Source organism: Pholcus phalangioides, unplaced genomic scaffold (assembly GCF_987345545.1).
Source record: "Pholcus phalangioides strain wild (caught in Gottingen) unplaced genomic scaffold, Ppha-v1.0 ptg000015l_1, whole genome shotgun sequence".
Classification (NCBI taxonomy): Eukaryota; Metazoa; Arthropoda; class Arachnida; order Araneae; family Pholcidae; genus Pholcus; species Pholcus phalangioides.
Genome location: NW_028301608.1, coordinates 27,390,411 through 27,415,957, shown reverse-complemented (window position 1 = coordinate 27,415,957; position 25,547 = coordinate 27,390,411). Strand labels below are relative to the sequence as shown.

The 25,547-nt window shown below is 34.4% G+C and overlaps 1 protein-coding gene across 1 annotated transcript in view; it reads right to left on the bottom strand.

Moving 5' to 3' along the window:
* The window catches only part of LOC149075755 (neprilysin-2-like), a 28,463-nt gene extending 3,208 nt beyond the window's left edge, over positions 1-25,255 (bottom strand). Inside the window, exons 1-18 of the mRNA XM_089243259.1 lie at positions 25,133-25,255; positions 24,764-24,864; positions 24,253-24,330; positions 22,267-22,413; positions 21,943-22,026; positions 21,588-21,799; positions 21,084-21,263; positions 19,062-19,127; positions 13,743-13,867; positions 12,256-12,505; positions 12,031-12,129; positions 9,359-9,436; positions 8,938-9,041; positions 8,652-8,716; positions 6,436-6,487; positions 6,274-6,341; positions 915-1,045; positions 754-819 (exon numbers count right to left, since the gene is read on the bottom strand). Coding sequence (XP_089099385.1) covers positions 754-819; positions 915-1,045; positions 6,274-6,341; positions 6,436-6,487; positions 8,652-8,716; positions 8,938-9,041; positions 9,359-9,436; positions 12,031-12,129; positions 12,256-12,505; positions 13,743-13,867; positions 19,062-19,127; positions 21,084-21,263; positions 21,588-21,799; positions 21,943-22,026; positions 22,267-22,413; positions 24,253-24,330; positions 24,764-24,864; positions 25,133-25,149 — 1,923 coding nt within the window. The 5' untranslated portion in view covers positions 25,150-25,255. The remainder of the gene's footprint in view (positions 1-753; positions 820-914; positions 1,046-6,273; positions 6,342-6,435; positions 6,488-8,651; positions 8,717-8,937; positions 9,042-9,358; positions 9,437-12,030; positions 12,130-12,255; positions 12,506-13,742; positions 13,868-19,061; positions 19,128-21,083; positions 21,264-21,587; positions 21,800-21,942; positions 22,027-22,266; positions 22,414-24,252; positions 24,331-24,763; positions 24,865-25,132) is intronic.
* Positions 25,256-25,547: the final 292 nt, after the last annotated feature.

The following is a 25,547-nucleotide window of genomic DNA, read 5'->3' as shown; positions in this document are numbered from 1 at the left end:
ACTCAGAATAGACAGGACACTCATTGACAGGGTCTCATTGAATTTTTTAAGACAGGGTGACCAAATAAAAAGTTTTTTTTTTTTTTTCAAATTTAGATGACTATACCACCCCTTGCAACATGAATGACATGAGTAATATACGTTATTCGGATAGTTTTTTCTAATTGGAAGTATGCTTCTAGGATCAACGGTTTACGAATTATTCCAAGATAAAAGGATTTTCCTGTGTACCCTGTACATTTGTTGTTCCGGATAATGTCTCACACAAGTCCATGAAATGAGAAGAGGATGGACCAAAATGCAGGACGTCACAGATTTATTCCACCGAACAGCTATTTACACGTATTTACAAGCAGAGAACTTGACGGAACGCGACCTACAAATAGGATGTGACAAAAAATTTCTCGTTCCCGATGTAGCTTCAACAACTGAACTTGCGTTTCAGTAGCGCCACTTATAAAGGAAAAATTAACCTTCCAGAAAAATCTCCATGATTTTCGTACCATCTTTACACTTCTTGTTTGGCATTATGACATTGCTAATTTATAGCCGTCGTCAAACGCGCCAACTTGGTGATATTTACAGAGAATTGCATAATGGTTATTTACAGGCGAAAAATGGCATAATACAATCATGATAAATAATGATTATTTACATAATTTTCGTGTGTAATACTTATAGTTCTATATAAAAGCAATTTAGTTCTACATAAGTTTTATATTCCAATAATATGATATTATACAGTTAATGTACCTTATATGCCTCTTTAATGCCCGCGATATCAGCAATGTTTTCCGATAGCGTCTTACTTCCATTGATCTGCATTGAAAAAAATAAAACATATTTTTTAAACAGCGTGTGTACACGCTATTAATTTTTCAAAAGTGTTACATCATTGTCAAATATTGACCAACCTTCGCTTGCAGTTTCTCCACTATGTATCGGTTATACTGTTCAATAATACACTGAGCCTTCTCCCAGTGGAATTGCTCACTATAGGGATCCCACATCTTCTTCACATTTCCATTTTTGTCAGTGTTTTGACCTGAAAAGTTTTAAAACAAAATTTGAAAAATCTATGTATGGTTTTCTCATGAAAATGCCGGAAGGAAACTGGATTTTGTGCTGAAGCGAAGTGAGAAAATCAGACATTGGAATGTGAGAAGACAAGTTTGTGCCACTATCACGATCATTCACATTCAAACCCGGTTCTATAATTTAAAAACGATTTTGAACTGATATGCACACCCATGCTTTTCATCAGGATACGAACCCAGACTTTCGTTAGTCCGAAGGTAGTTGCAATCAATATTTTAACTGCATGCCAAGCCACCAAGTGTTGACATAAACAAGACAAGAAATTCACCAATCATTGTGTTAATAGTAATTGGTATAAGTGAATCTTTTGGCATATGCGAAGTAGAAACTTTATAGTAGGAATTTCGACAAAAAAACTATCTTTTATGCACATTGGCTTCCAGGGGTGAACAATTTTTTCAGTCCAAGGGCAGATATGTGGTACATCATTTCTACCGCTCGTGGGTCAGAAATTTGTACGTATAAGGGGTGACCGTGACCGTGAACTGTGATGCAGGGCGCCAGACCCAAAATTATTTATTTAGGAGCCTACATCTCTTTCATTATAGGGATCACTATTGGCGTGATCATTATGAAGGTCAATGTAAATTATGACCCCTGGTCTAATCAGACAGAGAGTTTTTTTTTAAAATTTAATCAATTAATTAATGTTTTTAAATTTTTTTTTTGTCATTAACAGATTCCCCCAGGAAAGGATGTGAAGATATTTAGCTTCAATAAAAAACCTGTTAAAAGATCTTATAAAATTTAGAAGCCCTTTTGCGCACTCAGTCAATGCACGTAGTTTCGGTTATATCCTTATCTTCTACTGAGGATTTACTTCCGGAAAATCTTTATATAATTCTCTTCTCTTTCTCTCTCTTTTTTTTCCATTTTTTCTATACTTCTCTTTTTTCAGTATCTATATGTTATGGTAATCTATCTTGTATATGTACCATTAGACTTTTCAGTTAAGAAGCAATATTTAATTTCTAAAATCTATACATTATTTGAATTTTTGCACCATATGTCAAAATTTGCCCCTTTATGCCCATTTGCATATTTCCAGCTTAATTGTTTCATGATAATCATGTATTTACATTATCTATATTTTATTTATTTCAAAGTTCGCTTTAACATTTGATAAATAGGTTCCATGTGAAATAAGTATTCTTTTCTTTACTCTTTTGAACAATACATTATTTCAGTATCCCATACTTCCCCCTATATATATGTATGCAGAGCAGAAGTGGTAAATTTGTTATGCATAGTTATGCTTTTCCTTTGTCCTGCTTTATTTTTCGAAAAAATCTTTTGTTTCCATTTGTTACTTGAAAATAAACACAAATTTTCATTTCATATACATATTCTGCATCTAGGGTTTAAATTGGATAAATGCGATTATATAGGTTCCAGGTAGCACAAGGCTAATATATTTAAATTATTATTATTATATTTAAATTATTATTATATTTAAATTATTATTATTATATTTAAATTATTATTATTATATTTAAATTATTATTATTATATTTAAATTATTATTATTATATTTAAATTATTATAAGGGGTGATCATAATAAACAGGGTGCATAGGTAACAGGACATAGGGCATTTTACTGGCAAACCGTTGATTCTAGAGGTATACTGCTAATTAGAAAAAGTATCTAAATAACGTGTAGCACTGAGATATGTCATTCATGATGCAAGGGGTTGTATCACAGCCCACTAAACAATTAAATGAATGTCTAGTCGGCCGTGGCTGTATAGTTATAAAATTGTTACCCTGTCTCCCCGAGATAAAAAAAAAAAAGCAAATCCAAATTTTCTAAGCGCAATATTCACTGAGATATTTCAATTCGAAAAACGGAGGAAAATTGGGCTAAAAGAACGTTAAATACGGGTAAACCGTTTTATTCGAATTTAACGTTGTTTTTTCCCAACTTTTTCGTCCGTTTTTCGAATTCTAGAATATCTCAGCGAATATTGCACTTAGAAACGTGGAATTTTTTTGTTGGCACCAAGACAGGGCAACAACTTTCTGTTTGGGTTTTTGAGCACAGGGTGTCGGCATAAAAAAGTTAAAATTTTTATTTTAATAACTCAAAACTAATTTTTTTTCTCCTCAAGGGGCGGTTTACGTTTTTTCCTGCAAAATAACACTATAATCTCTGCTTGGGGGTTAGACCCCCCCCCCCCCATCGTACGCTAGTGCTTATGCTACATGTTAGGCTACTTTTGTAAAACAGTCCGTTCTGGAGAAAAAAGGTTTTTCATACTTTTTCTGTAAATTTAGCAGAAGTGGAACTATTCCATTTTGAAAATGAGCCCCTCAGTTTATAACTCTATCGTATAATTAATTATACGATTAATTATATTAACGCCGCTGTGGTGGTCGAGTGGTTATAGTGCCGGACTCGTGATGCGAGGATCCGGGATCGAACCCCACAGTGGTGGTCGGCTGAAGTTGGTTTTCTGTGGTTCCCAACTTCAAGGCGCAAATGCGAGCTGATCTCCCCGTTAAAAAGTCTCGCCACAGAGAGCAACAGTCCTACAACGGTAAATCATTCAACCATAACACTTCACTCATAGTTAGGAAAACTGGGGGCAGATGACAGCAGTACACATAACAAGCATTACACCGAAACAAACTTTACGTCAGGTTGCACTACACGTACACGCACATTCCCGCATGTACCGATTCGTTGGGGGGTTCCGCGGGGGGGGGGGGTGCATGTGTGGTGTAGCAGTAGTAGGTAGGAACTCCAAAAAATGGCTAGGGGATCCATGATGTTCTTAAGTCACCCACCACGTTGGGCAATTTGCCTGTTGTGGCGTTGTATTTGTATATAAATACTGTACATTCATCTCACGTATTTATGAAACATATACGTTTTTTTGGTGAATTACATTTTTCTCATTGTGACTTGCGACCACCATCACGGGTGGGTCTATGGGGGGGGGGGGGTAAATGGGGGGGGGGGTGATCACCTCTACCCAAACAAAATGTGATAATTCACGAAATTTTCGGAACTTTTTTTCTATATGATAATATTGCAAAAATAAATTCAAGAAAACTTCGATTAAAAAAACGGGTAAAACCGGGACATTTTTCAAAAAAGTCAGCATGGAGGAAACAAACAGAAAAACAGGACTGTCACGGAAAATACGCGGCAAAATATGTAAAATCACCCCTCCCAACAGTGAGCTCTAGATCCACCCCTCCCCCTCATTATTTTAATAACTCAAAACTAATTTTTTTTCTCCTCAAGGGGCGGTTTACGTTTTTTCCTGCAAAATAACACTATAATCTCTGCTTGGGGGTTAGACCCCCCCCCCCCCATCGTACGCTAGTGCTTATGCTACATGTTAGGCTACTTTTGTAAAACAGTCCGTTCTGGAGAAAAAAGGTTTTTCATACTTTTTCTGTAAATTTAGCAGAAGTGGAACTATTCCATTTTGAAAATGAGCCCCTCAGTTTATAACTCTATCGTATAATTAATTATACGATTAATTATATTAACGCCGCTGTGGTGGTCGAGTGGTTATAGTGCCGGACTCGTGATGCGAGGATCCGGGATCGAACCCCACAGTGGTGGTCGGCTGAAGTTGGTTTTCTGTGGTTCCCAACTTCAAGGCGCAAATGCGAGCTGATCTCCCCGTTAAAAAGTCTCGCCACAGAGAGCAACAGTCCTACAACGGTAAATCATTCAACCATAACACTTCACTCATAGTTAGGAAAACTGGGGGCAGATGACAGCAGTACACATAACAAGCATTACACCGAAACAAACTTTACGTCAGGTTGCACTACACGTACACGCACATTCCCGCATGTACCGATTCGTTGGGGGGTTCCGCGGGGGGGGGGGGGTGCATGTGTGGTGTAGCAGTAGTAGGTAGGAACTCCAAAAAATGGCTAGGGGATCCATGATGTTCTTAAGTCACCCACCACGTTGGGCAATTTGCCTGTTGTGGCGTTGTATTTGTATATAAATACTGTACATTCATCTCACGTATTTATGAAACATATACGTTTTTTTGGTGAATTACATTTTTCTCATTGTGACTTGCGACCACCATCACGGGTGGGTCTATGGGGGGGGGGGGTAAATGGGGGGGGGGGTGATCACCTCTACCCAAACAAAATGTGATAATTCACGAAATTTTCGGAACTTTTTTTCTATATGATAATATTGCAAAAATAAATTCAAGAAAACTTCGATTAAAAAAACGGGTAAAACCGGGACATTTTTCAAAAAAGTCAGCATGGAGGAAACAAACAGAAAAACAGGACTGTCACGGAAAATACGCGGCAAAATATGTAAAATCACCCCTCCCAACAGTGAGCTCTAGATCCACCCCTCCCCCTCATTAGCCAATTTTGAGAAATTTTAGCGATATGTGGCAACTTTTATTGCCTTTGATGGTTTCTATGGCTGCAATTCGCAACTTGTTGTTGTTGTTGATAATTTCTTGTAGTAGTAATTGACAACTTTTACTTTCCTATGTCGTCTATTTTCGCGACCATTGGCGATATCCGGAATAAATATAGATTTTCCCCCGTATATATATATGAAGGAAATACGGTCAGCCCAGACATTTATCGTATTCTGTTTATTGATACTTGATATTCTTTTGCCGGAGCACCTTCCGCGGCCACTCGGTGGGACGCATTTGGCCACGGGTCGGAGGTTGTGTACCTCTCTGGGCTCTAATTAAATTATATATATATATATTTGTCATACATTCAGGATTTTATTTCTGTGACTAAAATTTAAGAAGCTACGAAGTTTTTCAACAGCTGGCTGATACGAAGATGAATTCAGGAAAGACGAACCATCATCTTTCCTTAGAGCTCGTGTGCACTGAACGGTACCATACATGGACAGTCGGATCTGATTCAGCCAAAGCTCGCAATTGTTGACACCACAACCAGATGGCGAATAATACAAGGATGATGTCATTCATCCTTCAGCCAGCTGTTGAAAACCTTCGTATGGATAGCGGAGAGTTACATCATCCTTGGATTTAAGGAACTGTCTGCTTTTTTGAAAAATACAGCGACAAGATTAGGAGCACAGTAGGTGCAGTTTCTTTGTATGTTTGCGAATTTAAATTTAGATTTTTTTGTAGGTTCGTGTAACAAATAATTTGATAGAATTCAGAAAATGTATTGAAATTATTCATCCTCACCAATAATGTCGAATCCGTGAATGAGTTCCCGTCCAATAATCCAGCCGAGTCCACCATAATTAAGGTAGCTGAAACATTAGAATAGACTTTGAAGCGTTCAATTAATTAAAAATTTTAATACAAAAGAAATGAAAAAAAAAACCCATTATCAGAGCATTTTACTTCGGTCTGTTTGAGCTGAAATACCATTTGCGTAGGAGTCTCGCTGGAACAACTATAAAGTGAAAAAAATATGCAAGCTGAATATCAATTTTGTAGTTTTGGATGTATTCAGGGCCGCAAATAGATGCTTGGTCAGCCGGAGCAAGCACGCATTTTGGCACCCCCTCATAATGCTGAAGGAGAGGTTAAAGAGTGAAATTTGCACCCCCCTCTAGTCGAGCGCCCGGGGCACCAGATGCGCCTGAACCCCCTAGTTGCGGCCCTGGATGTATTTGTATGAATAAAAATGAACTTTTTAGAAAACTTTCCTTTCTCCCATATCGCCGAGCTCACACTCAAAAAATTAGAAAAAGTAGGACAAGGAAGGGGGTACCCCCGCATATAACATAATCATAGCACAAAAAATAAAAAAAATCACTCAAAAAGTATTTCATTTTTAAAAAAATTAAAAATAAATGACACAATTTCAGTACCCTATAAGATTGACTTGAGCCAAGTTAAAATGACGGAAATGACTTGGTAAGTAAAAAAATTTTAGGCCAAAACAGCTTTTTTACTAGCAACCCCAGATAATTCTCTCTCTCTCTCCTCACAATATATTACACTCTTTTATTCGAGGAGTCTGCCACAGTTCCAAAGTCTAGTCCTATCAACTCTCTTCCACAGCAAATTATAAAGGTACGTAAGTTTTTTTCAGAATCACGCTCCTTCGGGACGACTTCCAAAAACACAGTGCAAAATGTGTAAATTACAAGGTCCAATGTAAATAAGGAAGCCGGAAGGTTTTATTGTCCTTGCCCATCCTTTTTTAAAGGAATTTGTTTACACTTCACTGGTTAAGATAATTTTTGACAAATGAAGCTTTTTCATTTTTAACTCTTTTCAGAGCTTTCTAAACATTGTTTATACGTTCTGTATGCCCTAAAAATACAGAAGAAAATTGAATGCTATTGAGTAGCATCAGAATCACAGAACATAGTCTATGTATCCAACTGTTTTGCTGTGCAAAAAACTGCTGTTTCACCTATACACATAATGTGCACCATAATTTTGAATGATGAATGTTAGTTACTGACTAGTTATAATGACTACTCAAAACATTGACACAAAATTAGTTTTTGAACCCTCAAACTAAACAAAAGAAAAAATAATTAACCAAATGGTCCAGATACAACCCCCCCCCCCCAAATAACCCTAAAAAAATGATACAATGTCTGCTTTGGTAGAATCATTAATTGCAATCTACAATATTTGCATTATTTGGCAATATATCAATGATTCTATCTTCATCTAAAAAGTTACGTGAATTTTGTTGACAGGATTTGATAAAGGAAAAGGTAAAGTAGGGCAAGTGGGAGCCCTGCATATATAGGTATCATCAAATATTTTTATGAATGTTAAATTTTGGATACATGAGTAATTATTATAATTCTATTCAGTCATGATCACAATACATAAACATCACTCACATACTACACATTCACACATATCATTCACATATTATACATTCGCACATATCATTCACATATTATACATTCGCACATATCATTCACATATTATACATTCGCACATGTCATTCACGTATTATACATTCGCACATGTCATTCACGTATTATACATTTACACATATTCACACATATCATTCACATTATACATTCACACATATCATTCACATTATACATTCACACATATCATTCACACATATCATTCACATATTATACATTCACACATATCATTCACATATTATACATTCACACATATCATTCACATATTATACATTCACACATATCATTCACATATTATACATTCACACATATTCACACATATCATTCACATATTATACATTCACACATATTCACACATATCATTCACATATTATACATTCACACATATCATTCACATATTATACATTCACACATCTTCACACATATTATACATTCACACATCTTCACACATATCATTCACATATTATACATTCATATATTATACATTCACACATATTCACACATATCATTCACATATTATACATTCACACATAAAACTTACATATTACTTATAGCATTCACATTCTTATAGATATTCACATATTACTTATAGCATTCACATTCTTATAGATATTCACATATTACTTATAGCATTCACATTCTTATAGATATTCACATATTACTTATAACATTCACATATTATACATTCGCACTTATTAAATTATTGATTACAGAAGGAATTTTCATTTTGCATGTACAGCATATCTTCTTGTATGACATTCGATTCAATTTTCAATCTGGAATATAAAAATATAAAAATATAAAAATATAAAAATATAAAAATATAAAAATATAAAAATAAAAAAAAATTCAATTCATACCAAATCTGTGTTTTGTGTGTGTGTGTGAATATAAGATAATACCAGAATTCGTTACAGTATTCATAACACATACTATCGAAGTTTTTCTCAGTTAAGAACAGAAATGTCAAGGTATTTATCTTTTTATTGTAACTTACTCGCCTTCAATGTATGGCTTGCGCAACCGTTCAAATTTTTTGAGATTAGCGAACTTATTGGCTTCCAAAATGTTATCAAAAAATGTACTTTCGTTGAAGGTTAACTAAAACGAAAAGAAAAGAAGCATCATAATGTGCATGCTTTCGAAGCAGAATAAGTTTACTCCTATAAGAAAATGATCAAGAAATTTTCAGGTCGGCATTTATAACTTGTTGCGTTTTAAAAGTGTGCTAATGTTTATAGGATGTGTCTTAGAAAAAATCGGAAATTTCAGTTTTTACTATGTTTATGGACACATAGATGAAGATCAGTCAAAAAGAAAATTAAATATTTCCAAATGTTTTCAAATTGTTTATATGCAGATAGAGATACGAGTAACAAGAAGATATTTAAAAAGAAATAAATATTTTCATTACTCACGCCTTCGTACAATCTGGACACAACACTGTCATTTCGCATGCCTTTCAGGTAACCAATATATGTAGTCATTTTATTTGCCTATCAAAAAAAGCGCAGTGAAACTATATAAAAGTACAGTCGGCTTGCTTAGGGCCGTATTCACCGACATGGTTTAAACTGTAGTCACAATTTTTGAATAAGAGATCAACATAGATTGGTTAAAAACCTGAATTTAACCAATATATATATATCCGTGTCGATCTCTTATCAAAAAATTATGACTATAGTTTAAACCATGTCGGTGAATACCGCCCTTAATCGGATATAATGGTTCCAGCACACAATATCCGATTATGCGGGGAAAAATTCAATTATCGTTTACAACGTTAGTACAGTTTGCATCTTGGAAACTGATGAGGGATCAATATTAATAAAGTTTCTCTAATAAATTAGACATCAAAAAGGAAATTAAAAAATTAAATTAAATTATAATGATCACAATACCTAAGATTTTAACTTTTGATTAGGGAAGTTAGCGTCTTCTATTGGCTCTACAGAGAACAAAATAATTAAATATTCGTATTGGAGACAACTTGAATATTTGGAGGAAACAGTACCTATATATAAGTATATATATACTCCAAATGTATTTTTTTAAAAATCTTAACACCTAGTAACATATTTTGCATTAATTCCAAAAATGTTTCATTCAATAAAAACATTACGTGTATAGTGGTTGATGTGTGTTAATAGATGACGTGTGAAGTGTGATATTACACTTCACACATCCCCCTTAAGCAGGGAAAAGTTGTTTAAATTATCTTAAGCGGGGAACTTTAAAATTTTCTCTATGGGAGAAATTTTAATACCGGATGATTTTATCCGTTCAAGAGGGATGTTTATCTACCACACCTTGAAAAAAACAATACATACAGTGTGATTCATTTGAGTATAGGTATATAGTATTTGCATGAGAGATCCGATATTTTGAAAAAAAAATATCATTGCATACAGAGGAGTATAAATCCGAATGTTTGACTCTAATGTTGCGAGGTTTTTAAATTCATTCTTGGCCTCTATTGGCGTTCAAACTATCAATACAGTGGAACTTCGGTTAACAAGATTAATTCGTTCCGTGAACACGTGCTCGTTTTTATTTGAATCAAACTTTCCCCATAGGAAACAATGGAAACTCGGAAATTTGTTAAACATTTATACATTCACATAAAAATTACTAATAAAAATGACATTCAATCAATAATACATCACAATAATAATATGTATAATAAATATTACAAAAAAAATATATAATATAATAACGCCATATAAATAAACATGCAGTATGATAATGTGTACAAATTAATTTACTTTAAACGAGTCAAGAGAGGAGGACTATCGTTTAGGACATAGCTTCCCAACATTTTTTGTCCCATCGCCCTTTCTTCAGAATTTTTTTTCTTCCATCGCCTCCCAACGCAATCTAACCTATAGGATCCTGTTATACCCGTAGCTTTTACCGCCCCCTGGAACATTCCATCGCCCCCCCAGGAGGCGTTAACGCCCACGCTGGGAATCACTGGTTTAGGACGATTTACGGACTCTCTGTTGTTCGCAAACTTATTCTTTTTGTGTGACTTTGTGAAAAATAACTTATCCAATGACACTTCCCTTTGCCTCCTTTTTAGGATTTCCCGGAAATGAGAAATTGCATTGTCGTTTGACAGATTTATTGTTCGCTTTGCTACAGCTCTATTTGATTGGTACTTCTTTTCTACAAAATTTTGCACTGATTCCTACATTTTATACATCTCCCTAATCTTATTTCAAAAGAGTGAGGAACTTCTCCTCACTTCTCTCTTCCTCAGAAGACATACCCTCCATAAGCTGTTTCTGGTGCGTGCAAAGAAGATCCATCTACGGTCAACTACTGGCTATGTTCTACCACTAGTTCTTGAATGTCACCTTCATGGACCTCCAGTCCTATAGTCTTCACCAAGGACACAATCTCTTCGGCAAATGTTGGCTCCTGTTCATGAGCTAGACCCCCCCCCCCCCCCCCCAAAGTCCCGTTCAATGATGCAATCAGTCCACAGTTTTCTCCAAGCATAATTAAAAAAAAAACTTCAAACGCACGCGTGGTTGCAATGCTACATCTAGTTTCGTATCGTAAACAGTCACGCTCGCACGCGTTCATTTTTCGAGAGAGACACACTGATCGGAGACTGTAGGAGAGAATGTTACTCACACAATTCCACAGTACATGTGCGGACGAAAGAAAGAATCCATCAGCTCAGTTGTGATAACGTGAAAATAAACAAAGCGCAAAATTTTTCCTCGTATTGCGAATCATCACTCGTTAATCGAGTAGAAATTTCTTCAAAATTTTTGCTCGTTATGCGAATTGCTTGCTAACCGAAGTTCCACTCTACTTAAATTTTTTTTAAGATAATAGTTCCGCCAGATTTTTCAAATTTTTGTGCACATTTAAATGAGTAGAATCATTGGCAATTTTTTCAAAACTTTTTGAAGACGCCACCTTGGGATACTTGTAAGTCAACTGATTGCTTCAGAACTTTCAGGATATTTTCAAGCTCTTTAATACTTATTTTTATCGTATACAATACCATTAGAGTTTAATGTCAATTTATTGTTCCTCTTCCGAATAGCAGCAGCAAGAAAATTTTACGCAATACCTTCTCAATAGATTTCATTTTCGTTTCAGTTTGCATCCAATCAACATTTTCTAAAATATTTAGATGCGCTTTGCGTATATGTTTCATTATTTTGGTTGCCTGAAAAATAAGAAACGCTCAATAAAATCCATACATTACTGTTATTTTTAAAATTTTGACAAATGCGAATTAAAATCATTTTTAGAATACAATATATATGAGCAATAGATACATAACTTCGTTTACCTTCTGTACGTCCTCTTTTTCAAGTTTATTTTTGATGTAATATGCACTTAGTGCAGCTGCTAATGCCTTGCTTGATGTCATTGTACCTTTAGGGACCTTTTGATCAGTCATCAACATCAAACAGGACATCCAACGATCATATTTCGGGGGCATTCGAGTTGCACGGGAATTCACCAAAGCGTTCCATGTTTGGATAAATAGTAGCATAGAGCTTTGTACGACACGCCAGATCATGTAATTCGCGAGCGCTCTAAAAAATTTAAGAATGCATTTGTTTATAGTTTTTACACAAAGATAAAGGATTACACATGAAAGACTGTCCATTTTAAGCTTAAAGTTTTGTCAGATTAAGATGTCATACCATGATTGCTTATGTATATCGTTTATGTTTACATTGGATGAACGCAGGTGTCGAGGAGATATGATCGAAGTGTTCAAAATTTTCAATGGGATGGATAGGATGGACCATGAACTTTTAGTACACCGCCAATCGACTGCTTTTACAAGGGGACACCAGTATCGATTGGTGAGGGACAATGCAAGGTTATGGTGTCGCAGGGAATTTTTCTCCAATAGGGTTGTTAATAAATGGAATAGCTTACCCCCGGAGGTAGTAAATTGTAACACAATTGACACGTTTAAAAAGAAATACGATAAACATGTTGGGGTAAATCGAGAAGCTATCCATTCTTAGAATAAGACAACCATAAGTATTCTTTATGGGCATTGTATAATATTTTATCATGTGTATATATTGTTTGTAATTTGTGTTAATTGCATTTTTAATTGGGTTGCTGTATTTTTGAAACATATGACAACCATATTTTTATGGGCATCTTTTTATCAGCCACCTCGTTGGGCATTTTGCCTGTTGTGGTGTTGTATTTGTATTTGTATTTGTATGTTTCACAAACGGGTTTCGGTGGGCGCTAATGACAAAAATGTTAGATTCAGTGGCCACGAATGATAACCACTCTGCCTGGCCAAATGTTTGCAAGGTCCTGCAATATCTCAACATTCATTATGATACAGCTTCACATTCATGTTTATCTTCAAGGTTGTGGTTGAGGTTGGACAACCTTGGACCTTCAAGGTTCAGGTTCAAGGTTAAGTTCAATAACTCAAATACCTCTCTAACATGTCCTATAGGCTTTCGATTGGATGGACAAGTGTTCTTCTTTCAGCCAATATTTTGAAGTTCAAAGAACACTTTTCCTCTCAGCATATATTTTAAAGTTCAAGATCGATGTACGCATTTTGAACATGAAATTTCCTTCAAAGGAGCAAAATATCCACTGATGAATAAAGAAGATAATTAAATATGCTGGATATTCAGCTGACTTGATTCAGTAGTGTTGAAACATAGAATTACGAACCCTCTAAATCAGCCCAATAGAAACAGCACTCGTACACTAGTACAGTACAGTTCACTAAGACATTTTTCTTAAGCTAAGTAGTGTATACATGCATTTTCATACATTTCTTACCGTTTATCTGCTTTGGCGATGAATTTCGCTATACGTTTGACATATTTCATACACCTCACCAGAATTACGTCATTCTCCATGATCTGGTTGTTGGAAACTTTCTCAAAGTAATTCGACCAGTTAATCTATAAAAAAGGAAAATCTTATATTTTTATGCTCATTTGAATATTAACATACGAGTATATAACAACTTATATATTGGATTTTATAATTTATGTGATTATATTAAGTATATCGCATGTACATATAGGTGGTGTCTGTCACGGTGATGATGATGATATACATGTGTAAGTCCCTTGGCCGCGAATTACTGGCGAAACATTGATCCTAGAGGCATACTTCCAATTAGAAAAAGTATCCAAATAATGTGTAGACATATTGCAAGAGGTTGTATAGTTGTTATTGAAAAACCGAAAACCCTGACTCGTGATACTGAGGTTCCAACAAGTAGCAATAACTCGTCAAGACCCTCTTCATCATCACTCTGCCGATTCATCGAGCCATGGCTAGAAAAGTTAACTAAATATGGTGACACCTTAGGTTCACCTGAAGTCTTAAATGCCACAAGAGAGGGGGGAAAAATATAACCGGGGTCCCTCGAGACTTAAACCAAAATAAAATAACATAAAAAGTTCAATTTTAGTAATCCAAACTGAAGGATTAGAATGCTTATTATGAGTAAATGCGATTGAATATGAATAAGTGAATGCTATATACATATGTACACTAGAAATTCCTGACTCATCGCTCACAATACCGAAAAGAAAGCTCGAGGGGGTACTCTATTTTTTTGGACTTCATCAGGGCCAATAGGTGAACTAACTACCAAGTAACATACAAGTGCAAAAAGTTTATCATGATTTTATACAGCATTTATGCCAAAATATAGTCAGCGAGCACTAAAGCATAGGAGACAAGTCCCATCGAAGGAGTGCAACCCTCTCTTTTTTTTATTTGACGCGAATTATGAAATGCAGTATGTATGCAGTCACAAGTTACAGACCTTGTACTGTTGGTTTTTCTACATGAAGAAAGTTTTATAGTTATTGAAATATAGAAATAAACTTTTTATACGATCAACCTGTCCTCAAAAACCTTATTAAAAAGTTGTTGCCTTGTCTCTCCTCAGCAACAAAAAAAAATATCCACGTATCCTTATGTAATATTCGCTGAGATATTTAAATTCAAATCGTGAAAAATGAAAGAAACACGTAAACTAACAAGTAAGCTCATTCTACTTTCCCTCATTTTCAGTGATTTTCAAATTCAAATATCTCAGCGAATATTGCATTTAGAAATGTGGAATTATTTTTTGTTAACCTCAGAAGAGACAGAACAATAACTATCTAATTCGCCTTTTAGAACAGGGTGTCTGTATAAAAAGTTTTTTTTAATTTTAACAAGTACATAAGCATTTAAAATATGGATGAGGTATCTGAAGTCTACACGTTATTTGGATACTTTTTCTAATTGGAGGTATGCCTCTAGGATCAACGGTTTGTCAGTAATTTGGGGCCAAGGGACCTGAGGAGTATCTCTCTTAATATTATATCTTTGATCAAGTGGAATACAGAAAATATTTATTTTTAATTTTTTAAAAGTAACTGCTGGTCAAACATGCATTGAAAATAGGGTTAACAGATTCAAAAACTTGGAAATGAGGACGCACACGTGAAATCTTGGCAACGCCACTCACATATGTTTAAAACAGATGACACCACTACACAAACAAGGAACGACAACAAAGTTGCCATCCAAAATAGAACCACTTTTAATATTTATATGTACAACATTTTTTATGGGGTGTTTTTTAACAGAAAGCTGCTGTGTCTGACTCACAGCAGGAAGAGATAATCCCAGGAGGCCGTCTTATTGCATTGATCTACCTAGGTACAACCGCGGAGAGGGTTGTGGGGTTGTTGTCTCGAGTGCATAGGGGAAGCTCAAGCCTTATGTAGCCAAAGGTTGTGGAGAATTACTAGAGCGTCCGTTAACAAGTATATTCAGTAAATCATTGAGGACAGATTGTTTCCCTTCGTCGTGAAAATTGGATATCATAGTTTCCATTCGTAAAAAGGGTGTTCCATCCAATGTAACTAAGTACAGATCAGTATCAATATTCTAAGTTCCTGGTCAAAAATTTTAAATCAACAAAATTCCAAGTCAAAATTCTTGAATCATCTACAGAAAACTGTACAGTCACTTTGCACCATCATTGAGTCCGTTTAAGAACGGGTTTGTTCGAAAGCTCAACTGCAACCAATCTTGCGAACTTTACCCATGATTTGTCGGTTGCACTTGACAATGGGAAACAGACACTGTATACAACGATTTTGAAAAGGCTTTAGATCGAGTAGATCAACATGTACTGTTGAGAAAATAATGCTCACAACTTTGTCAAATGAATCTATATATACGGTATAGAAATCTTTCTATACCGTATACAAGCACGTCTGGTGTTCCTCGGGGGTCCGATCTTGGTCCGTTACTATTTCTCATTTTTGTAAATAACTTACCGTCGTGTCTTCAAAATAGAGCCGTTGCCTCATGCGTTACGTCGTAGATGACGTAAAATTTCATTGATCCATAGGAGAGTGTTCAATCCATAGGAGACTGCTTGGAACTTCAAAACTTATTCCGTCTGAATGATTGGTGTCACGACAACAATCTAGGTCTGAATGTTTCAAAGTGCAGTGTCGTTTCATTCACGCGAAAATTACATTCACTGCTTCAAGATTACACCGTAGATGCAGCAGCCATAGAAAGAAAGAGCATGGCATTGGAATTAGGTGTAATTTTCAAGGGTGATTGGAACTTCAGTTTTCACGCGGAAAGTATCCTGTCAAAGTCTCACAAGTCACTTGCTATGAGTCGACGGGCTCATAGTTCTCGCAATATTTTTTATTTACCTCTTGCACGCACGAACATTTTGGATTATTCACCCATTTTGAGAGCTGGTAAAAATTGTAATACGCGTGAAAATACCCAGATATTTTTCATAAAGATTCCTCATTCTACTAGGCACCGTACATATTTCTGATTAATATTTCTTTTCACCTCTAAGAGTGCTTTGGCATTTGATGACTTCTTTTCTCTTGTTTTCATTTATTTTTCATATTAGTTTTTTTTTCTGTTCACTTATCTTTGTATATTATATTTTTGTGCAATGCATCTATTTTTCGGGGTTTTTTTTGGGTAGACGTGCCTTTATCTCCCTTGTATCGAATTATCAATTTGTATTTCCATTACTTATATATATTTTTAAATGCGGGTAAAACGGTTTTTCCGTATTTAGAGATGCTCTTCCCAATTTTCTCTGTTTTTCGATGTATGTTTTACAACATCCTTAAGAAAAACACCCTTTTTAATGTTTTCAAGTCTTTTGAATATGAGCATTGGTTTAATTCCGTGTTATCTTTGATTTAGATATTTTTCTCCTTCAATAAATAAAAAACAACCTTGAAAAAGTGAATGACAAGTTCGAAAAAAATTTTTTTTGGCTTATCCGGATTATGTGCGGGAGGGAATATTGCATTTTAACCCTTTATTTGGCCGTGTTTCTCTCAAACTTGAGTTTCTTATATTTTTCAAATAAAGACATGAGCTCTTTTTCGTCATTGATGCTTCTAAGCAATTCCTAACACTTGGATTTTTACTTGTGAACTGTTCACGAAGTCTCTATAATTACCAGTGGAATGGCTCAAAGGTACACGTCCCCTATTTTTGGACAAGCCAATCAAGAATGATTTTGACTCCCTTCCCTATTTTGGAGAGAAATACCATATGTGTGGAGGAAACATATTGCTATGCATTTTTCAACAATGATAAAAAGTAAGTTGACAAACAATAAATGACATTTTTAAACTATTCAAATCTATGTAAATTATATAAGTACAGTGTGATTGTTCCATAAAAAGTGCAATATCTTATATTTCTTTAAATATCAACAATAATTTTTTTTTTCGTCCAGTAATAGTAGTCAGTGTACCTCATTTGCGTAATATAACCCCCCTCAAAACTTTTCTCCACTGGACATTTCAATGCTTTCCAATTAAAAGATTAAATAAATCCGGGAAATTATTATTTGGCCTTAAAAGAGGGGGGGAGGGGTGACCGTTATGAGGGGGCTTCACTGAATAGCACGCGACGTCATGGCTAGAATATCATCTGCATGTCCGGTATGCAGGCGATTTGGGTTCTTGTTTTCAGCGATTGGTCAAAGCTTGTAAACTATGTGTGGAAAAAACAAGAAGCAAAGTAAACACCCTATGATGAACGTTTTCTTTTAAGGAGTTAATCCTCTATAGGAAAAAAAAGGGGAAAAAAATCAGGAACCTTATAAAAGAGGACAAAAGTGAAAAATTCAAAAACGTACGAGGGCACCCAAAATGAAATCAGAAATGGAGGACACATTCCCAGAAATGAGGATATCTGGTAACACTACTGGTAATAGAAATCTTTTATAATTTATTCACATAGCAAATCTGCATCTCTTATGGCCTTCGTGCTCACCTTTGTAAAATAAACTTATACAAATACAAATACAACGCCACAACAGGCAAATTGCCCAACGAGGTGGCTGACTTAAGAACATCATGGATCCCCGAGCCATTTTTTGGAGGCCCTACCTACTACTGCTGCATCACACATGCACCCCCCCCCTCCCGCGGAATCCTCCAACGAACCCCCAACGAATCGGTACATGCGGGAATGTGCGTGTACGTGTAGTGCAACCTGACGTAAAGTTTGTTTCTGTGTAATGCTTGTTATGTGTAGTACTGTCATCTGCCCCCAGTTTTTCTAACTATGAGTGAAGTGTTATGGTTGAATGATTTACCGTTGTAGGACTGTTGCTCTCTGTGGCGAGACTTTTTAACGGGGAGATCGGCTCGCATTTGCGCCTTGAAGTTGGGAACCACAGAAAACCAACTTCAGCCGACCACCACTGTGGGGTTCGAACCCGGATCCTCGCATCACGAGTCCGGCACTATAACCACTCGACCACCACAACTTGATTGATTAAAATTTATAAATGTATTATCTTTATTGTTTTTACATATAAAAGTATCGAAATAAATCGATTTAACAAGGAATTTTCAGAATCATTATAGTTTTCGAACCCAAACGAAAAGAAAAAGTTTAATGTGACATATCTGTAAAACTAATAATCGTCAAATTTATATTTTTTAAGAGGATAAATAGCAAATATTTTGCTGTAGAAAGAAGCAAGAAAGCAAATATTTTGTTATACTTTGAAACATGCACATTTAATCTTGATTTTTTAATTACTTTTGCTGTTGCTACCAGAAAATTCATTACCTCAGGAACTAAGCTAATGAGCTGCTTGACAGTGATCTCGACTGGCTCATCTTTGATCACAGAAATCTAACATCAGAAAAAGAAAATGGAATTATACTCGAAAACATAAACTATACAAATAAAACATTTCAATAAGATATAAATGGTTTAATTCATTAGAGAAGGGGTTTTCAATTTTTTTTGCTGTAGCGGCTTTAAAAAGCTCTTGAAATATAAATGATTCCTCTGGCACTATTTTTATAAAAATAATATTTAAAAGAAATTACGCTGCTAAAAAAAAATCATGTTCCTAAGGAAATGTTAATGGTTTTAAGTAAAATTAGGGCTGCTGATTTTAAAACTGGCGTTGGTTTTACCGAATTGGCTCTTGTTTCTGAGATTATGCATACTCTCAGCATTTAAAATGCTATACGTAATCTGCAGCCATTAATTTTTTGTGTTGAATTTTCAATTTCAGTTTTTAAGTATTTTCCTATTTTATTCACTATATCGTTACATTTATATAACGACCAGACATCAGTGGTTTTTACTTATTAAGGTTATTATTGATTAACATTTCACACACTTCAAATGTAATTTATATACTGCTTATATATTACTATTGAAATTTAATTTTCACTTTATCTCAAAAACTAGAGGAGATCTGCCAAAACCAGCGCCTCAAAATCACTAAACAGTCACTGGGAACAAAATCAGTGTTGAGCACTTCCCCTGTGAGATATTTTTGCCCCTAAATCCTGTACCAAACTTTCCTATTTTACATGAAAAGTGATGCTGTGACTATATATACAGTCGAATCCCGTTATAACGAGCTCCAAGAGACCGGAGAAATCACTTCGTTATGACGAAATTTCGTTATAAAGGAATTCGAGGTACATGCTTCCTATGTAAATTTATCTGCGGGATTAGAAAAGTGTTCGTTAAAACAAAATTTTCGCTATAATGCTATTCGTTAAAACGGGGTTCAAATGTATATACCATTTTAAACTATTATCGTAAAAGTGAGTATTATAGTACCAAAGGGATTTGTGAATTTTTAACACATCCTATGGTTTACCCCAGCGTATTGTTTTTTTTACAAAAACGGACATAAAGGGATGAAGTTATATACAGTCAAATCCCATTATAAGACGAACTCCGAGAGACCGAAGAAATCACTTCATTATAACGAAATTTCATTATAAAGGAATTCCAGGCTTTTGCATTGTTCCTATGTAAAATAACCTGGGGGATTAGAAAAGTGTTCATTAAAACGAGATTTTTTTCATAATAGCGGCACGTTAAAACGGGATTCGACTCTATATAAGTATATTTTTATTTGAAACAATACATCAACACAGAAATTTAATTAATTAGAGTGGATTTTTTTAATTTGATAAAATAGTTGGTTAAGCGTAAAACATACAGTTTGCCTTGTTTTTAAATGTCATCTGCAAACTGATAAAATGTTGCTTAGCAAAGTTGAATAGTTTATGCTTTGAATTTTATTTCTAATCCTCTCAGTTTTCAGTGTGATTTTATAAATCTGTGAACATGCAAAATTTCCCATGTGCATTCAAACATACACTGCAATATATATAGGGTTAATGAGCATACAATGAAGAAAATACCTTCAAGATGACGCTAATTTGAGACAAAAAAGTTTTGCCTCGAATCTTGAAATACCCTGCCATCTGTGAAGTAGCTCATCAATGACTTTTGGAATGTTTACTCTTGTTATACTCCAATTCTCCCAAATAATTCGTTTTAGGGATGTTTATCCCTGTATGTCACTTCTTCAATGTTCTTCAATGTTCCCACTATAATAAGAAAACCCGGGCAGCATCGGGAATTTTTTTCTAGTTTAATATAAATTCGAGTTTGTAATTTTTAATACAGTAAGTACTATGTGAATAGTGTAATTCTCATGTATGTTCAATTGACCAAGTATGTTCATACTTGTTCAATAGTCTTTATGAGGTGTTTAAACCATTTGAAAAGTTATTTGGAAAAGATAATTCATTCATTCAAAAAAAAGCTTACCTGCGCAAGTTGCTCTTCGAAATTCAGGATTTCAAAGGATTCCTTCATTAACACACTTTGGTTTGCCCCAAATTTTGTTGCTGATAATGCCATGGATTGAAGATAAAGATAAATGACTGCACTGTTATTCTCTGGTGGGAAGTAATATTCATCCGACATGCTCAGCAGTGGCTTGTCCATCTATAAAAACAGATGAGAAAGTTTTTCAGCAGCCAATTTACTCCTAACAACTTTATAAGTGAAATCTTTTACCCCATGTTTAATTTAAGTTTGATGCTAGATTTTTTCTAAATGCTTATTCTTTTACAGTATTTTTAGCATGTATATAGAAAGATCAAATTTTCTTGATAATTTCATAAAACAAGTAGAAAAAGTAGAGGCATTGACATATTGGCATAGGTATATCAATACAATATCAAGAGAAAATGAGAGAGAAAAAGAGAGATAATCTTCAAAATCTTGTCTTTCAGATAAGCTCTTTAATATTGAATTCGAAAGATTTACTGTGATAATGTATCGGGTGTTGTTTGTTGAGCTCAAGATCACGTTTAAATCCATGAAAATGTTGTAGTCGAAACCCATTTCGGAGAATTTTCCAAATGTTTCAATCAAGTTGAAATCAGATTCATTCCATTTATCACCAATCACGAACGGCCACCCTCCAACGGCATCTATTTTCTGCTTCAATGATTTGATTCCAATTTTTATAAAATTTTCTGCAATGGGAATGTAAAAAGTTTATTTTTAATAGTCAGGAAATATTTTGCGTAATATAATATGCATGAAACACCGGAAAAATTTGCCCTTATCAAAAATGCCCATTGCAAATAAATCGAAAAGTTATGAATGTATTTCTCACTTTCATCGATGCAGGATTCGTACCAAGTTTTTAGCATTTTCACGTAATTCGGGTCGTTTTCGGTCGAAGGGGATTCCAATAAATCTACAAATAATTAATAGCAAACATTTCAGTGATAAAAATTTATGGAAATTCAATGTCTTCATTTGGCAGAAATTTGAAATTCTTTAAAAAAAAATTACCAATTTTTTATAAATTTTTGAAGTACGTGTTACAAAATTACTTACCTTAAAAAATGCATTTTATAAAACTGTGTGATACAGAACAGACATGGGATGTAACTGATGTACATGCTAGGCGCTGTCAATAGCATACTGTACTAACCTTTGAGCTCTTTGTAAAGTTGAAATTTCCTTCGCTCTCTCTCATTTTCAATGTTTTCGTCGACATAATTCCAGCGACCGCAGACGAATTTATAAAAATCCTCGCAAGGATCAATATTTTCATCCATACTGTTCAAAATTTCTTCAGCTAGATGAGAAAGAAAAGGGAGCGAAAATTGGGCGTGAGAGTAATTGTTGAGAATAAGTTAAAAAAAAAACTAGTATAGGCTGTCGAGCCACGGTCTCAAGTTTTCAACGTGAATGCGTTAATTAGTAAAGCATTAGCGACTTTGAATTTTTTTGAGAATCCGTACTAGTCACCCCGTTCTCTCAAAACGTTTTCGATGTTTCAAAAATAATTTATTACTCTTTTCTCCCGTTACTTTGGGAAAAATCAAAATATTTCGAAATTTTTCGGGCCATAGTTTTTTTTTCAAATGTTTTTTCTATTGCCTTTCATTTAACTACATTCTTGCAGACCTTGCTAAGATGAATTCAACGAAACCATACATAAGTTGATAGGACACAAAATCACCAACTTTCGATGTGTATATATGACAGTTTTCGCACTTTTCTGTTTGTAACATTATTTTGTTGTCCGATGTGGTTACACTGGAATCAGTCTTTATCACCGAAATCTTTGATTTCTTATCTTTCCAACGAGATATTGAAAATTGCTTTCACGTGTGTTGTATGAAAGTTGTTTTGGATTCAAGTCAGACGTGACGCTCGTAAACCGTGCTGATTCATAAAACTTATTCGCATCAAAATTCATTAAAAATGAAAGGAAAAAAAAAGGTTGTGTTAAAAAAATCCAGATTAGTCCCTAACACATTTTGTATTTGATTAAACGAAAAAATAAAATTATGTAATTCGTACTTCAATTAATTCTTTATTCGACCGTGTTGCTCTCTAGCAACATATGTTTCATACAGCAAATTCGCACAAAGGGAAATCCCCTGGCGTCTTCGCATGTCAGACGAAAATGTAGAGCACATGCGACAGAGTTAGCACGTAGTCCACAGAAATCCACTCGCAGTGAATGCAAACATGCTCACAAAAGTTTGGGACGAATTTGACTACCGTATAGACATGTGCCGTGCATCCGAAGGTGAACACATTAAGCACCTTCAATTTGGTTTGTAAAAAACTTTATGATTAGATATGTAATATAAAATTAATATTAAGTGTCTATGTTCAATATTTTTCGTAATATACGCATTTCAAATCGAGTGATACTTTTTGAAACACCCTGTATATCCGAATTGTGCACGATTTGAATAAACGTGATTTAATGAGATTCTTATATTTTTCATATAGAGGCAATGAATATTTGGAGCTCGTATCGGCATTGATGCTTCTAAGCAGCTCCTAAACATTCGATTTTCAATTGTTTTAGCTGGTCATGAAGTTTCTATTGTTACCAGCAGAATGACTCTACGCGACTCCTATTTCTTGACAAGCTATGTAATTACACTCACAGCATCTCAGTTGGTGAATATAACACCCTGAAAATTTTCTTTTCCGTATACTTCAGTGCTTGAAAATTGAAGGGTTAAAATGCATTGTTTCGTAAACTTTTCGTACTAGTGAATTAACATCAATTTATATATATATAGTTCATCACCTCCTCAAACCACAATCTCTCCTTCTCTAATTTATTGTTTAATTTTAAATACCTCATAAATGCATACGTTTTTAGCGATCTAGTAGTAACATACTATTCTTGGATCATCGGAATCAGTATTTACCAACACGCATCATGCGTCGAAATTCAATTTTACTCCTCAAAATTTCGTTGAGGAGTGGGAATACTACTTTAAATTTTTTGTAATTTTTTTTAATAGTTATTTCTCACTGATAAAAAAAAAATCCCTTAAAATTTTGAAGTGTGGAGAGAAATTACTCTTCAAAATTACATTTTCGGCTAACACTGATCGGAATATAGTTTTTTTTAAAAATTCACTGCATTAATAAATTATTATACCTGCATCAATGCAGCCTCTAGTTCGGCAAACGTTTTTGGTAACGTCTTTGGAAGCATTTGAAAACGAATTCCCATTATCTGAGAGAAAAAAGCAAATAAAACTCCTTTATGAATAATAACAAATATGCCTATCAACCACGAGAGTGGTCAATAAAATATTATAAAAATAATTTTTCTTTTTCGTGTTTAAAATGATGTTTCAAAAGAAACACTTTATATGTTAACATGAGGACATAATATATCCTCATGTTATCATATGAGACAATTTTTTTTGTATGAATATATCATATTCACATAAAAAAAAATTGTCTCATACATGGAAAAAGCACCAAGTAACATGATTATATAAGCATCAGAGTGATCAATGTATTCATAAATAATTTTTCTTTCGTGTTTGAAATGAATCTTGAAGTATTTATTATACCATGTATAAATTCATGAATATGGTATCATAAAATATTTGATTCACATACGAAGGATAATTTGCACCAAGTAACAGGATTATACGTACTGGGATCCATCTGATTACCAAGCATCATCATCTCTACTGATTTTGCCACGTGAATGTAAGCAACGATGGTGAAAAAGATCCGCCAAACAAATATTTGTTCGCTGTAAATTACGACAAATTATATAAAAAAAATGAAAATTTAATAAAAAACGCAATGAAAAAATAAAATAATTTAAAAATCATAATTAAGAGGTCATAACGGTCCTGTGAAAAAAAAAAATCTTCTATTAATTGAAACATATGCATCTATTTCTTAACACAATCTTCTTATGTACTGTAAATTCTTCGGAATAAATAGCAACGAACAATAATGACTGGAACCATTGTATTTCTACCACAATAACTTGATAAAACAGCTCGGAAACTTACTTTTTCCAGATTTCCATTTCGCCTAAAGGATTTTCCAAGGAAAACCTACTAAAGTTCAACAAAAAAACTAGATTTCGAATGTTTTTTTTATATCTAAGCGAATGAATATCAGGTATTTCTCGATATTTCACAGTAATTTTTATGTGCACACAGGGATATTTTATGAGTTTATGCGAATATTATTGTTGTTATTTTATTGTAGAACTGTTCATGAAATCTCTGGTTTTAGAACACCTGTGCCTGGAAGTTCTATGCCTTTGTTCAGGTTCTCACAGCTACTCGTATATTCTCATCGGTTCTGGCATGACAGCGGGAGGTAATGTTTATTGACACAGTATGCATTGCTAATTGCATCAAAAATTTTCTGTTTCACAACACATTGCACAGCTTTCATTATCATTATTAATACTTTTTT